Source organism: Wolffia australiana, chromosome 3, assembly GCF_029677425.1.
Source record: "Wolffia australiana isolate 7733 chromosome 3, ASM2967742v1".
NCBI lineage: Eukaryota > Viridiplantae > Streptophyta > Magnoliopsida > Alismatales > Araceae > Wolffia > Wolffia australiana.
The window spans coordinates 388,628-401,591 of record NC_135837.1 but is presented as its reverse complement, the minus strand read 5'-3'; the positions used below and the strand labels follow the sequence as shown (position 1 = coordinate 401,591).

The following is a 12,964-nucleotide window of genomic DNA, read 5'->3' as shown; positions in this document are numbered from 1 at the left end:
TCCATTTTACCATTCTGTTGTGGTGTGTGGGGAGACTGAACAGCTGTTTAAACACAATGAATATGTCTAATTTCTATTTTACCATTATGTTCTGGTGTGTGGGGAGAATGCACATGATGAATAATACCATGAGTGTTAAAGAATTAATAAAGAAATAGGTACTCCCCTTCCAAGTTTTACTAAAAATATTCAATTTTGGTAGAAAATCAATTTTCAACATGCTTTTTAAAATAAATGAACACTGCGAATGAGTCAGTTTTTACTTTGAGCAGATAAATCAATGTAAATTTACTAAGATCACCAACGAATATTGCATTGTCTGAAAAATTAAAACGTGAAAGAACATGTGAAATACCCATAATTCTATATTAATGACTTCAAGGGGTGTTGTGACATCTGATGTGTAAGAGATAAGAGAAGTTTATGAAAACAAGAGTTACAGCTTGAATCACACAACAAGGGTGTGAAAAACTTTGTAAGTTTGGCTACATAAGTAATTTTTAAGTGCCCTTTGATGCATTGGAAAGCTTGAAGTCAAGGATATCTTTGTGGAATATTTACATGGATAAAAATATGATAAAATTAAAATCAAACATTCAGGAACACATATAAATCATGTTGTAACTTCCCCCAAGGACCAAGTTGTGCCTTTTTTCTGAGAATATTGATCACACTTGAAGTCTCTCTCCCAAAATCCTATACAACAAAAAAGGATCAAATAAATCTGATGCACTGGGCCCCTAACATCCAGTTGGGAGCAAAAATCAAAGCTGAGATACAAAGCAATGGGATAAGAGATCAATAGAATTACCCTACTCTCCTAGACATTGGATTTAAATCCAAGGGTTTGGAGTGATGGATATTATGTGGGCGTCAAGTCAATCACACTTCCATGTTTATTTAAGTTCATTGAATAAAATATTTACGTTCATTATTATTATGTGTGATGTTTATAATGGAGGCTATGAATATGTGCAATGACTTAGTGAATAATGATGAGATTATAATTCAGTGATCCCTGGTCTTTAAATATGTATTCTAAATATTCCTATTTGATGGATAGTCGAGACAGACATCGAATTATCCGGATATAATAGCACTAGCTGATCCCACTTATACGATAAGTACAATTGATCATGTGGCAATTAGTGTGGCGACACTAAGGACATATATTGGGTGCTCTTTGGAGAAAGAGTTCAGTGAATTGATCCGTACGAATCCCTAAATGGTATTATACCTAAACGTCAATCCGGTTGATTTCTGCCACGGTTGTATAAGTGATCCACAGACCTGAGACACCAAGGACATCTCGTGAGTGGACGACTACATTTTGACTATGACTTACAAGCCTCTAATCATGGGATTCAAATAAGTTATAGATCGGATGTAGTAAGAACCTTACGGAGATGATTGAGTGGTCAAGATGGGTCAACCGCCCTCAGTATAAGAGGGTATTGGCTCGAGGAAGACGGTGCAGAAAAATCCCTGACCAGGGTAGTAAGGATATTGGAGAAGGCATTCTCCAATGATCCCCGTTACGCATCAGTACTAATCTAAAGATGGATTAGGGTTTGATGATAAACCATACCCTAAGTCATTCGAGAGTCTCACGCGGATGATGGATTAAACATATACGGTAACCGATGACGGTAAAGGTTCCATGAGAGAGTACGACACTACTCGGTATCTTCTAGAGCATGAGGTGTAGCTTGGCACCCCACATGCTGGATACTTAACCTATCGATTGGGTTAAATCAATCATGATTTAATTAATCTATATGTTGATATAGTTAATTAATAAGGTTGGTCAATAAATGTTATTGGGCCACTAAAGTTATTAACTAGAATGATACATGGGCCTAGAGGGTCACACGCACAACGTTATTAGGGCATTGGTGGATATATTTTACTTTGTAGGGTTTTTGAGAAAAACCTTAAGTGAAATATAAAGAGGAAAAGGGATCTCATTTTAAGCACCCATGCAAGTCTGATTTGAGAGCCCTTCCCTTTCTTCATTCTCAACATCACTACTCAACCAAGGAGAGAGTCTCCAAGGAGAGTTGAAGAACAAGAGGTGGAGATAGAAGTGCCGAGTGACCGCGTGGATACTTCTATAGGCCGGACCCATGAACGGCTTCATAACAATCTCAAAGTGAGCATGTCAAGGGTGGAATAAGTTCCCGAAAAGGTACGTTCAATGTTAGGTTCTAAAGATTGATTGTGAATCGATCAACACGCTTTCGCATCCATGGAAATGAATTTTCCATGGACGAACCAAGGCACTGAACCCAACATGGAGGGCTAGGATTTCTTGATTTCCGGTCCTGATACATATTCCCTATTTTCCAGGTTTGAAAATAAGCCTTTCAAATTCAAATTGTGGGTTAGTTCCAAAGTTCAGGTCTTTAGTTGACCAAGTTCTTAAAAAGATATTTGAATGGGCTTCCAGAGTGTGTTTCTTGTGTATTGGGCCTCTACTTACTATCTAGGAGACGTCTTGGAGTTCTCCTTCCCACACTTATTAACCTAAGTCATGTATTTTAAACAAAACTCCAAGAAGATGTGAAAAATGCACTTGACTCCAATGAGTCAACTGGGGTTAGTCTTAAAAATCAATAAAATATATGAAAATAGAGCTTACAAAAATAAATAAATAATTCTAATTTTATCCTAAAATGGTGAATAATCAAAGTGCAAATCTAAAAATAAGTTGTAAAAAGCATAAAAACATAATTTTACTCATCCAGTTTGATGTTATGAAATTATCTCAGGATCATGAAGCACATGTTTATCTTAATATGTTTAAGGTATAATAATTTGAGAAGAATCAATCGGTGGAATTTTTAAACATGTATAATTTTCCTGTTGAAGACGAATGTTGCCTTGATAGCTTGTTATATAATTCATAATATGTTGATCAACAGGAATACAATGTGAAGTGTCTTTATCTGGATACCAAGATGCATTCATATATGAGTGAGTTGAATTTACAATATACACTCAAATATGCTAAATATTGAATTGGAGGCTCTCTTCTGAAATTAATCTACTTAGGAAGCTTCCAACTTGGAATGTTTATGTTAAATTTCTCATGACACTTGATTCATATGAGTCCAAGTAGGGAACAAATCTGACACCTATGTTGACATTTATTAGGCCTGAATCTTCGGCTTCAAACTTCTATAATATCCCTGTTATAATAGCCAAACGAGGAAAATATTTCCATTAAGACCCTTTGATGATATGCCAGGTTTCTGTCATGCTCCATCATATTTACCGCTATTTACTTAAACTTTAAAGGATAAATGTTAGCATTAATTCTAAAAAAAAGCTGACTGTATTCAGCTCCAATATTCTCTAACAACGTAAATATCATTTGTGGTTTTGTAGAATATCTAACACTATGGTTCTTGATTAATTTGGCCATAAAGTGCATTATCTTATTTTTGGCATGTCTCTTTTGATGATTTTTCCTTACTAGTGCATGTAATGATCAATTGAGTCTGGGTTGAGTGAAGAAAACCAAGAACCTGCTCTTCAACTTTCCACCAAATCTTGAAATTCCACTGTTTTATGATGTTGACGTGCTGATCTGCAACAGAAATTGTTTGTGTAATTTCTTCAAAATACCTAAAATCAAGTTATACCCCTCATAGAATTGAAATAAATTGATTTTTTTCCATGACTGATAGTTATCAGTTTAAGTTTTAACGGCATCATCATTCATGTTCAGACTATCGCCGAGACTTATCTTGTGGCGCCCTTAACAAACTAACTTGTAGTGTTCGTTGCAGATGGCTTCACAGCAGAATATTCTTCAGACAGCTGAATTGAGGCTCTGATGCCATCAAATAACTCACAAACATCTATAAACAAGATGGGAGCATGAGGGAAAGAGAGAATGGAAGAGATGCAAGAAAATGGTTGTTTTTCTGATTTTATTTTACCACAAAGTGAGAGATATCTAGAGACCACTAAAAAGTGAGAGATAGAGAGAGAGAGAGAGAGAGATGAGAGGGAATTAAGGATATTGAAAGACAGGGAAAAAGATAGGTAGAGACCCTGCGTTGAATAGAGTGGGTATATATATACCCAAGAGGTGAGATAGAGGGAGAGATTGAGACTGAATCAGGGTAATATAGAGAGACAGAAAAAGAGATATAGGGTCTCAGAGAGGAAGAAAAGGATGATTTTTTCAACTATTGTCCAATCCCCAGTCTCCCATCAATCAAGCAGGTCGATCAACCTGCCTGATTGAAGTTTAGATCAAGACTTGATCAATATAGTCAATCACCCAGGCTGGTGTTGTTGTTAAGACAGTTTAGGATGGGTTTTGCCCTCATCATGTGCAGTATTTTTCCTCCCTGATCTTTCTTCTGGATGGCCTCTCTCCCTCTTCCTCATGATCGGTTTCAGTTTCTGTTGATGTCTCCTTCCATCTGTGTGATCACATACCCAAGAATTCATTTCTCCCTCTCACATCTCTCTTTTCTTTCCTCCTCACCTCTCATTCTCCCTCTATATCTATATCTCTATCTCTATCTCACTTGCTCCTCAGGCGACATGTTCCCTTTGTATTGACTAGATCTTAGTCAGAGAAAGAATACATTAAAAAAATGGTTTTTCACTTAGATCATAAATCCCCTGAATTCTGAACCATATGCAGTGTGAAGTTTATTCTACACGAAATCATCTCTCCGATAAGGGGCCAAATCATTTCATCTCACTTGTAGAGAGGGAAAAAAATTGTGAAAAAGACTCTTCTTTATGAGCGAAACGGTCGGAAGAAGAATCCATGGGCTTCCGTCTTCTGTCTCTACACCTCTTCTCCATGAAGGCAGAAAAATGATCAAAACCGTTGGCCACGACGAGAGCCATCAGAGGACTGGTCCGACCTCTCTGCGAGGTAGTGGTCGAGCATGTCATCTTCATCTGAAAGTATGATTTTGTGAGACCTCACAGAAATTCTGAAGATAGAAAATCAAAACTACAAAATAAAGAGTAAAGAAAACAAGGAAGAATGACTAGACCTTCAAAGTCATCCTCAAGATCGACGTCTTCCTCGTCTTCCACCTCAGACCCTTCTTCTGTGATGGCACCCACCCCTTTCTGGAAGAATGAAACAAATAATTTCATAAAAATGAAAATGATGATGAGGCTGATGATGATGATGATGATGATGAGGATGATGATGATGATGAAGATGATTGATTGCATCTCTTTGTATCTTTAGTGGCTTACAGTTGTTGCTCTCCCGCTCTCAAACCACAGCCTGCCCGAGAGCTTCTTCTCTTTGGTCATTACGAGTGCTGAGTCGGGCATCAACCTGCAAAAAGAATCAAGGAATTATATAATGATTCTGATGCGAGAGACAGTTTAAACTTGAAGGCTTCTTACTTGGCTCTTTCTAATGCTAATTCTGCCTCAAATCTTTCCCGCCAGACTGTAAATGTCTCAATGGTGACCGGTTCTCCGTGGGGAATAATAACCTGAAATGCCGATCATGTTTCATATTTATCAGGAAATGAAGATCAATTTAAGAATGGGATAAGATCGGAATAACCCACAGCGAAAGGGGATAGTTTATCAAATGGGTCCACAAAAATTCATTCAGGAAGCGTGGGAAGTGATAAGTGTCCTTTGCGCACATACATGACAAAGAAACGAAAAACCAAGGATACCGCACGTGTGGAGTGAACCACACGTGGAGAATTCGAAATAAAAAGGGCGGGAAAGGAGCGGCACTAAAGGTGGCGGGAAGCTGGTTTAAATAGAGGAATGGGGCTGGCTTGAGGACCACTTTTGGAAATCTACTTCAAGAAACGCTCCTGGAGATTCTCCTGCGTCGGGCTACCGATCCGGTTGTCCCAAATCGTCACCTCTACCGTTCTTCGTTCCGAGATAATCTTTCTTTCCTTAATTCCTTCCTTTACTTCTCTTTCTTGTAATGATCGGGATACTCAAGGGTCGATAGTTGCGATCTGAGTGAAAGATATATGCATTTTTCGTTGAATTGGAATTCTACCGCGAAGGTTATCATATTCAATTGTTAGGCTGTTTGTTATCCTAACAGGAAGTGGGTTAAAGAAATGCATCAAGGCAAAAAAAGGGAAAAAGTAGCTAAAAGATGAGCTTTACATCTTCCTTTCCTGATTCATCTTCATCAGATTCTTCACCGCCCTCTTCTTGTCCGAATTTTTCTGTCAGCCAATCCTTGGCGGAAGTAACAAGAGTATAAACCATGGCCATCCCAAGATTCTCTGATGCCTGCAGAGATTAAAAATTCAAAACCCAAATTAGAAATCAGCAAAACAACCAAACTACAAGGACAGGATTAAAATTCTAGATGATGCAATGAACCGAAAACATGTGAAAATATGTCATTCATGTGACGAGGCATACAAGGCATATTGAAAATTTGGACAAGTGAACTACATGTGGCCCAACGTTTTCCTCATGAGGTAATGACCTTCATCGGATAACTGATAAAAAAATGTAAAATGACGAGGAAAAAAAACTGGGAAAAGAATAAAAATGTAAACGACACTTAGCAAAAAAGAAGACGAAAAGGCCAGAGGTCCCCCCTCTATATCAGACTTTATGAGATTTCCATTTTGATCCATCAACTTTAATGATTAGATCCATCTTTGAGCGGATCTAAAGATTGCTAAATCAAATTGAATATTTAGGTCCGATCGTTTAGGTCTGATCTCATGTTATATGTTGGAGAGGAGACTTGGCCGAGATTTTATACTTAATTCCTTGATTTTCGTTAAAATATGCCAAAGACGAGACAAATAAGCCCATAAAAGTAGGACGCATACAGGCAGATACCTCCTGTTGAAGCTTTTCCTTCAATGTTGTGAGATCCTCTTGTTTAAGGCCTCGAATACTGCAGGAAAATAGTCAACAGTGGAGGACAAATAACTCGGGGCAAATCCCAAAGCATACTTCTTAACATAATATGATTTGTAAATAATTGAATGGGACCTTCGAATGTTCATAGGAGTAGCTAACCTTTTAAGATTAAGATGAGGTGGTTCATCCGGATAATTAGGGGTATGTGAGAATATCAAAGCAAGCTGAACTGCAGAAGAAAAGTGACAAAGGATCAGCAGCAAGATCTGGCAATACAAAATAAAAAATCTTGGAGCATTCATCACAACTAGAGAAATAATGAAAAAACAGGTCCAACTATAGGTCAGTCATGAGAGTACAGCAGCCAGAGATTTGTGTTCGTATTAACTAAATGTATCTAACATAATTCAATGGACCGTTGCATATTTTCGCTCATGAGGGTATCATATTTATACTCACCCTAATGTAGCTGCGTATGGTTATAATCCATCTATCCTTTCTCTCCATAACTTATGTGTTCATATGCCTTCATTAGAAAAAATATTAAGAACTCATGTTCATGAAAAAGAGGGAGTGTCGAGTTGGCGGTAGTAAATTCATAAGTATAGGAGGCAAATCTACTATAATTCAAAAAACGTTAGTGACTGAAAGAATTTATTACTTGCATCAGCAACGCAAAAGATTCCTTCATTAATCTAGATTAAAGCATCAGCATGAATAAGAACACGTAGTTGTTTCTCCTTCATAAAAGGATGGTTGGCTGTGAGAGATTTTATAAGAAATGAGCATAATGAAGACAGTGTGTTTTCTAATAAAAGGTCTCTCGCACTCATATAAAGTTCCTATCCTACTATTTATGAGATAAATCCAGACAAGCTAAGATTTTAAGACCTCATGTGAAACAGGTTTTGAGATGGCCCCAGTTTAACATGAATTATTGATTGCAAGGCTCGATCTGAGATGGAATAGTGATACCCATCCCTTACCAGTACCAAAATGGCTCTCATATTATTACTCTTATGCTTCCTTTTTCATAAACATCTTGATTGTGCCCTAAGGAGGTCCGACTAGTAAAAATAGATCAAACGGGCCCACATTCGTCAGTAACTTAGGCCCGTCTATTTCCTATACATAATATGACGTTATTTAGTGAAAATTGATCTTTTTGGCTATCTCTTGAATGGAACCGGTGACACTAGCCAACTAGTGGTGTAAATATTAGAAAATTGCAAACAGAAGAGATGTTTATGCGAGAAATACAAGAAAGATCCTTTAAAATAAATAGCCTATTATTACACCAACCATACTCAATACTAAAGAGATTAGATGCTAAAACTATGAAATAAAAGCACATGAAGACCTAATCATAATTCATTGCATGTCTAACCATTTGTATGATCTTCAGCTCCACGTTAAAAATTAAGACTGTAACACATTAAGACACTATCTCACAAAGCTAGATAACAATTCCTAGAAAGTCTTTGGATCAAAAACTATCATTGCAAAGGTCGGCCTTGAGGTCATCATCCAGTATTCCACTTATCTTAATTTATAGCAAGCAAGCATATGCGCTAGAAGAGTCCCCCCCCATCTAATCAAAAGCCCTGTTGTATTTGATTTTGTCATCAGGTCCTCCATGACCTACATTCTTGGATGCATCCTGCAATGTAGTGTGTGTTCCACGACCAAGAGTGGGGGATAGAACTGGTCACCGATAGGGTGTGGCGACCACATCAGTTCTGGTATTCTATAATTGAACCTAGATGTAAGTAGCCCTCTTCCATGCAGGAAAATAGTAAAACAAAAATACACTTTCTGCTGCATTAAAACCAGAATCTGATGACCATATTTTCCATCGTTCCACTTTAGCTTTTGCCAACTTGTGACGTTCATGTGAAGAGTTGAGTAATTGATATGATCCCCACCGGGGGGCATATTGAGAAGGAAAGAGGAGACCTTGGCGGATGAACAATACCGAAGTGGATGAGGTAGACAGGGATACGACGGAATGGGCGTCGCCGAAGGGGAAAAAACCAAATGGAGTGGTCGGCCCTTAGTTAGATAGTAACTATCAAAGGGGGAAACTGAATTGTAACTTCATGTCCTGCCCTCCAACAAGGAGAGCTACATATTTAAAGGGAGATGCAAAGACCAAAATGCCCTTAGTGGGCTTATTAAAGGGAATAGATCGTGACAGTAACAACTCTAGAAAAAAAATAGATGGCTAGAAATTATCATATAATCAGCCATAGATGGACTTTTTTTTTGGTATCCGATGCACAAACCTGTGAAGTGCTTCACCTCCTCTTCATCATCATCCTGCACATAAAAATAAATGATGAGTCAGATGCATTTTCTATGAGAAATAAATTTATTGGCCCATCATTCAAGAAATATGTGGGATTAACCTCCAGTGCTAATATACACAAAAAGGTTACGAAGGCTGGAAAATGGATGGGTTATATTTGCATTCTAAATAGTATGTTTAATGAGCGAAAAAAGGATGTACGACAGCAACGATAAATTGATGAGACTTTTGACTTCTTATCAATTCAGAGGCTGAAATCAACAACAGATTGACCATGATGAACATTACTAACGGTAAAATGTTGAAATTCAAGATGGACTAAGTCTAGGTCTTCGCATCTTAACATTTGAAATAACACACGCAAAAGAATGATAGTGCAAAGTCACCTGTGGAGAAAGCAGTATCTGGAAACACCGGCCATCCGTACCTAAGCCACTCTCGTTTGGATCAATCTCTGACGAATTATCCAAAAACCAGTAAGATCCATAATTCTACCCAGAAGCAAGGATACGCTGAAATGGAGGGAAAAAAATAATTCGCACATTAAACATGCGTAAAAAAAAAACCTTGGAACTCATCCATAAGAATGGCCTGCAACGCTTCGATCTCCATTTCTTGCTCCGATGCATAGTCTACAGAATATATCAGAATATATCAGAAATCATTAATACCGAGAAAAATGCACGACCCAGAAAAAGGCTAAGAATAAAGTAAAAGCTAAAGTGGAAACTTGCACATATTTATCACGTAGTTTCTACTATGGGGGCAATTTTAGTTTCATTTTCACAAAAAAGTTGTGCGATCTCTTTCGACAGAATAATAAGCTATAGACAACGAGCAGAAAACCGCAAAAATGTCCACAGTTTGAAATCATATTTTCTCTGTAACTGAAATTATAAAATAAAGGTCGATGTAAGGATGATCGGCACTATCTGAACCAAGTAAAATGAAGGCCTTTCCTCAATTCACACAATGGGTTTCATCTGTACTGTCTGAACCAAATATGCAACAGAAATATCATGATAGAATCGTAGGAAAACTATGTCCGAAACTTCCCACCGGATTGAGCCATTCCTTCAACAGAGATTAATAAGCCAGGGAATTCCGCCAGAACCCTGTCCATAAATACGCAAACACATTTCAATTTCCAAAAGTTTCAATCTTTTCGGCGAAAAAGAGAGAAATTAAAGCCGGGCTAATGTCTGTAGCAAAGGATCAGGGATTCAACTAGAGTAGCGTACAACAGCCGGATAGAGCACAAAAACTCCAACTGCAAGAAACCTAGCCCAGGGCAAAGCTCTTGCGCCGTGCTTTCCGCTTCAAGTCCCACGCCACAATAGATTTTGTACCTCTTTCGATACGAGTAAACATGGGCTGTTGCGACGCAATCGAAAGATTAAGCCCTGCGATTACTTCCCAAGAGGATTTTGCAAATCATGGTCATGCAATATTTAAGATTAACTATAATTAGTTTCGGATAGTGAAACGTAGCCAATTGTAGACACATCCCTGGACTTCAAATATCACAATCGTTCACTACTTGCAAGTGTTCAAAGTATGTGACTACAGCCAAAGGTAGTAGATGTTTGACAGCATTTTGATCAGTAATGGGTTGATAGGGGTAAAAAAAATTTAATCAAGGATGATATAGTGCCATGAGAGTTTTTTGAGATTTTGAGACTTAAAGAATAAATTGAGCATTTCTCAAGGTTGAGTCCAAATATGATTTGGCATTTGATGTTGACATTTCTTTTTCTTCAAATTTTAGACCTGGATTGTGTGTCATGATCTAATTGATTATGCATTACTGAGCTGATTGAGACCCAGTTCAGATTCAAGGTTATTGACTGAACTGAGTGATTAGATTCAAGTTTATTGTACTGAACCATTGGTGATCCAGTTTGAAATGTTGACTGATGCTGCCTTTGTGAAATCCTTAAGATTAGTGCCATTAATTTCTTCCTGAATATTTTTTAAACTATAACAATATTTTGAAAGACTATAATTGACGTTTACCCATGATAGAATCCAGATGTGACTAGGCATTTGATGACAATATATTGTATATTTAAAACATATATGTCTGATTGATCTGGTTTTTGATTCAAAATACGATTGATATTGCTTATTTTTTCTAATTCAAGCAATCATGCAAATCAGTATTAAAAATATTTATCTCAATCTTTAAGATTGTAACTTAATAGCTGAATAATAAGTCTCACAATTTTAACATTTAGAAATCTAGAACTTCCTTGTATTAACTTTTAAATTTTACTTTTAAATTCAATAAAATAATTAAATTATTTCTATATTAACCACAATGATAGACATCTATTATGAGAACTTCATAACCACACATTATATTTAATTTTCTAGGACCTAATTTTGTCATATATTTACACAACCCTTTTATGGAACCTTATTCTCACCATTTCATGTATAATCACTTGTCCATGTAAGATGATGTAAGTGATTTAAGCTATGGATAATTTTTTAACACTATTCAATTATTATAATTATTATGAGTACCTGAAGAAATCATCGGAGGACACCTATTGTGATATTTCAAATACAATGGCTAGGGATTTAACTAAATGATCTTCCTTGAGTCAATCTCTTGTTATGCCAATGGCAGAAGATCCCATCTTACCTACAATCATCATTGAGGCTAGCTGGTACATCCAAGCGAAGACTGTTTGGAATCCCATGATTGGGAACTCATAACTCTAGCAAAAATACAATCATCCATCCATATGATGTATTTGGTGTCTCAGGTGTAAGTATCACTTGGGCAACAATGACATCAATAAACCTGATTAACAGTTATGTATAATAATATTTAGGGATTTTTAAAGATAAATTCAGTAAACTATTTCCCTAGAGAGCACCACCAATATATTTGTCGTCTCCACACTAAAGGTAATGAGATATGTGATTCTTATCAGATGAGGGGGACAAGATAGTATTATTTTATCAATATATTTTAATGTCTCTCTCAATTATCATTTAAACGTGAATTATGTAGAACACATGTTTAAATTCTCACCATTATTGTACTATGGTCCCATCATAATCCACTTAATCATGGCATAGGTTCAAGGACCTCACTACAAACTGAAAGGAATCCAATCTTACTCAGTAACAAGAAAAGATGAGAGTAAAAGGAAGAACAGCAGAAGAAAGGGATGCACAACCGAGATCGTTGTTTATTCCCATACATAGATATTACATCGGTTGGTATTTATATTGTCCATAGATGTAGTTGTAAGATAAGTTAATATTATAGCAGTTATAACAGATTATAATGGCTATAACAAGACGAATAATAACCGTTTGATCCTATCTATGTGTATTCCTATATATGTTTACTCCCATATTTAATCCTGACCGCTAATCTCATAGAAAGTATAAGCGGTATGTGTTCACATTTTACTTAATACTCTTTATTAATAATCCTATTGGTTATTTTACTTGAGACATTGGTTAACACATTCTCTAATAGCCCATGCAACACATTTGTACTACCTAAATGATGGATTAGGGTTTTCCGGTTAACCAAATCCTAATTCAGGAGTCTCATGGGAACAAAGGATTATAGGTATATGGTAATGGATTACAATAAAGGTTCCATTAGACATTTCAATCACTATCATGTATATCCTAGAGCATTAGATGGGTGAAATCTATCATTGATTAATTAGATGGGTGTTATAGTTAGTTACTAAGGTTGGTCAATATGGGTTATTTGGTCATTAAACTCATAAGATGGACTAACTCATGGGCGAAATGAGTGAGGCA

At 36.7% G+C, this 12,964-nt stretch overlaps 1 protein-coding gene across 2 annotated transcripts; it reads right to left on the bottom strand.

Moving 5' to 3' along the window:
- Positions 1 to 4,606: 4,606 nt before the first annotated feature.
- Positions 4,607 to 10,579, bottom strand: LOC144700499 (Ubiquitin-conjugating enzyme family protein). Of its 2 annotated transcripts, none has more exons than XM_078571898.1 (12): positions 10,395 to 10,579; positions 10,226 to 10,281; positions 9,733 to 9,798; positions 9,553 to 9,620; positions 9,144 to 9,177; positions 7,018 to 7,087; positions 6,835 to 6,892; positions 6,139 to 6,267; positions 5,398 to 5,489; positions 5,242 to 5,326; positions 5,031 to 5,109; positions 4,607 to 4,932 (listed from the first exon to the last, which is right to left on the bottom strand). In XM_078571898.1, exons 2-12 carry the CDS (start codon positions 10,236 to 10,238, stop codon positions 4,850 to 4,852), a joined length of 777 nt encoding a protein of 258 aa, XP_078428024.1. In that variant the 5' UTR covers positions 10,239 to 10,281; positions 10,395 to 10,579; the 3' UTR covers positions 4,607 to 4,849. The 2 variants fall into 2 exon arrangements, with proteins under 2 accessions (XP_078428024.1, XP_078428023.1); XM_078571897.1 differs by having other exon boundaries at positions 10,408 to 10,579.
- Between the last annotated feature and the right edge of the window lie 2,385 nt (positions 10,580 to 12,964).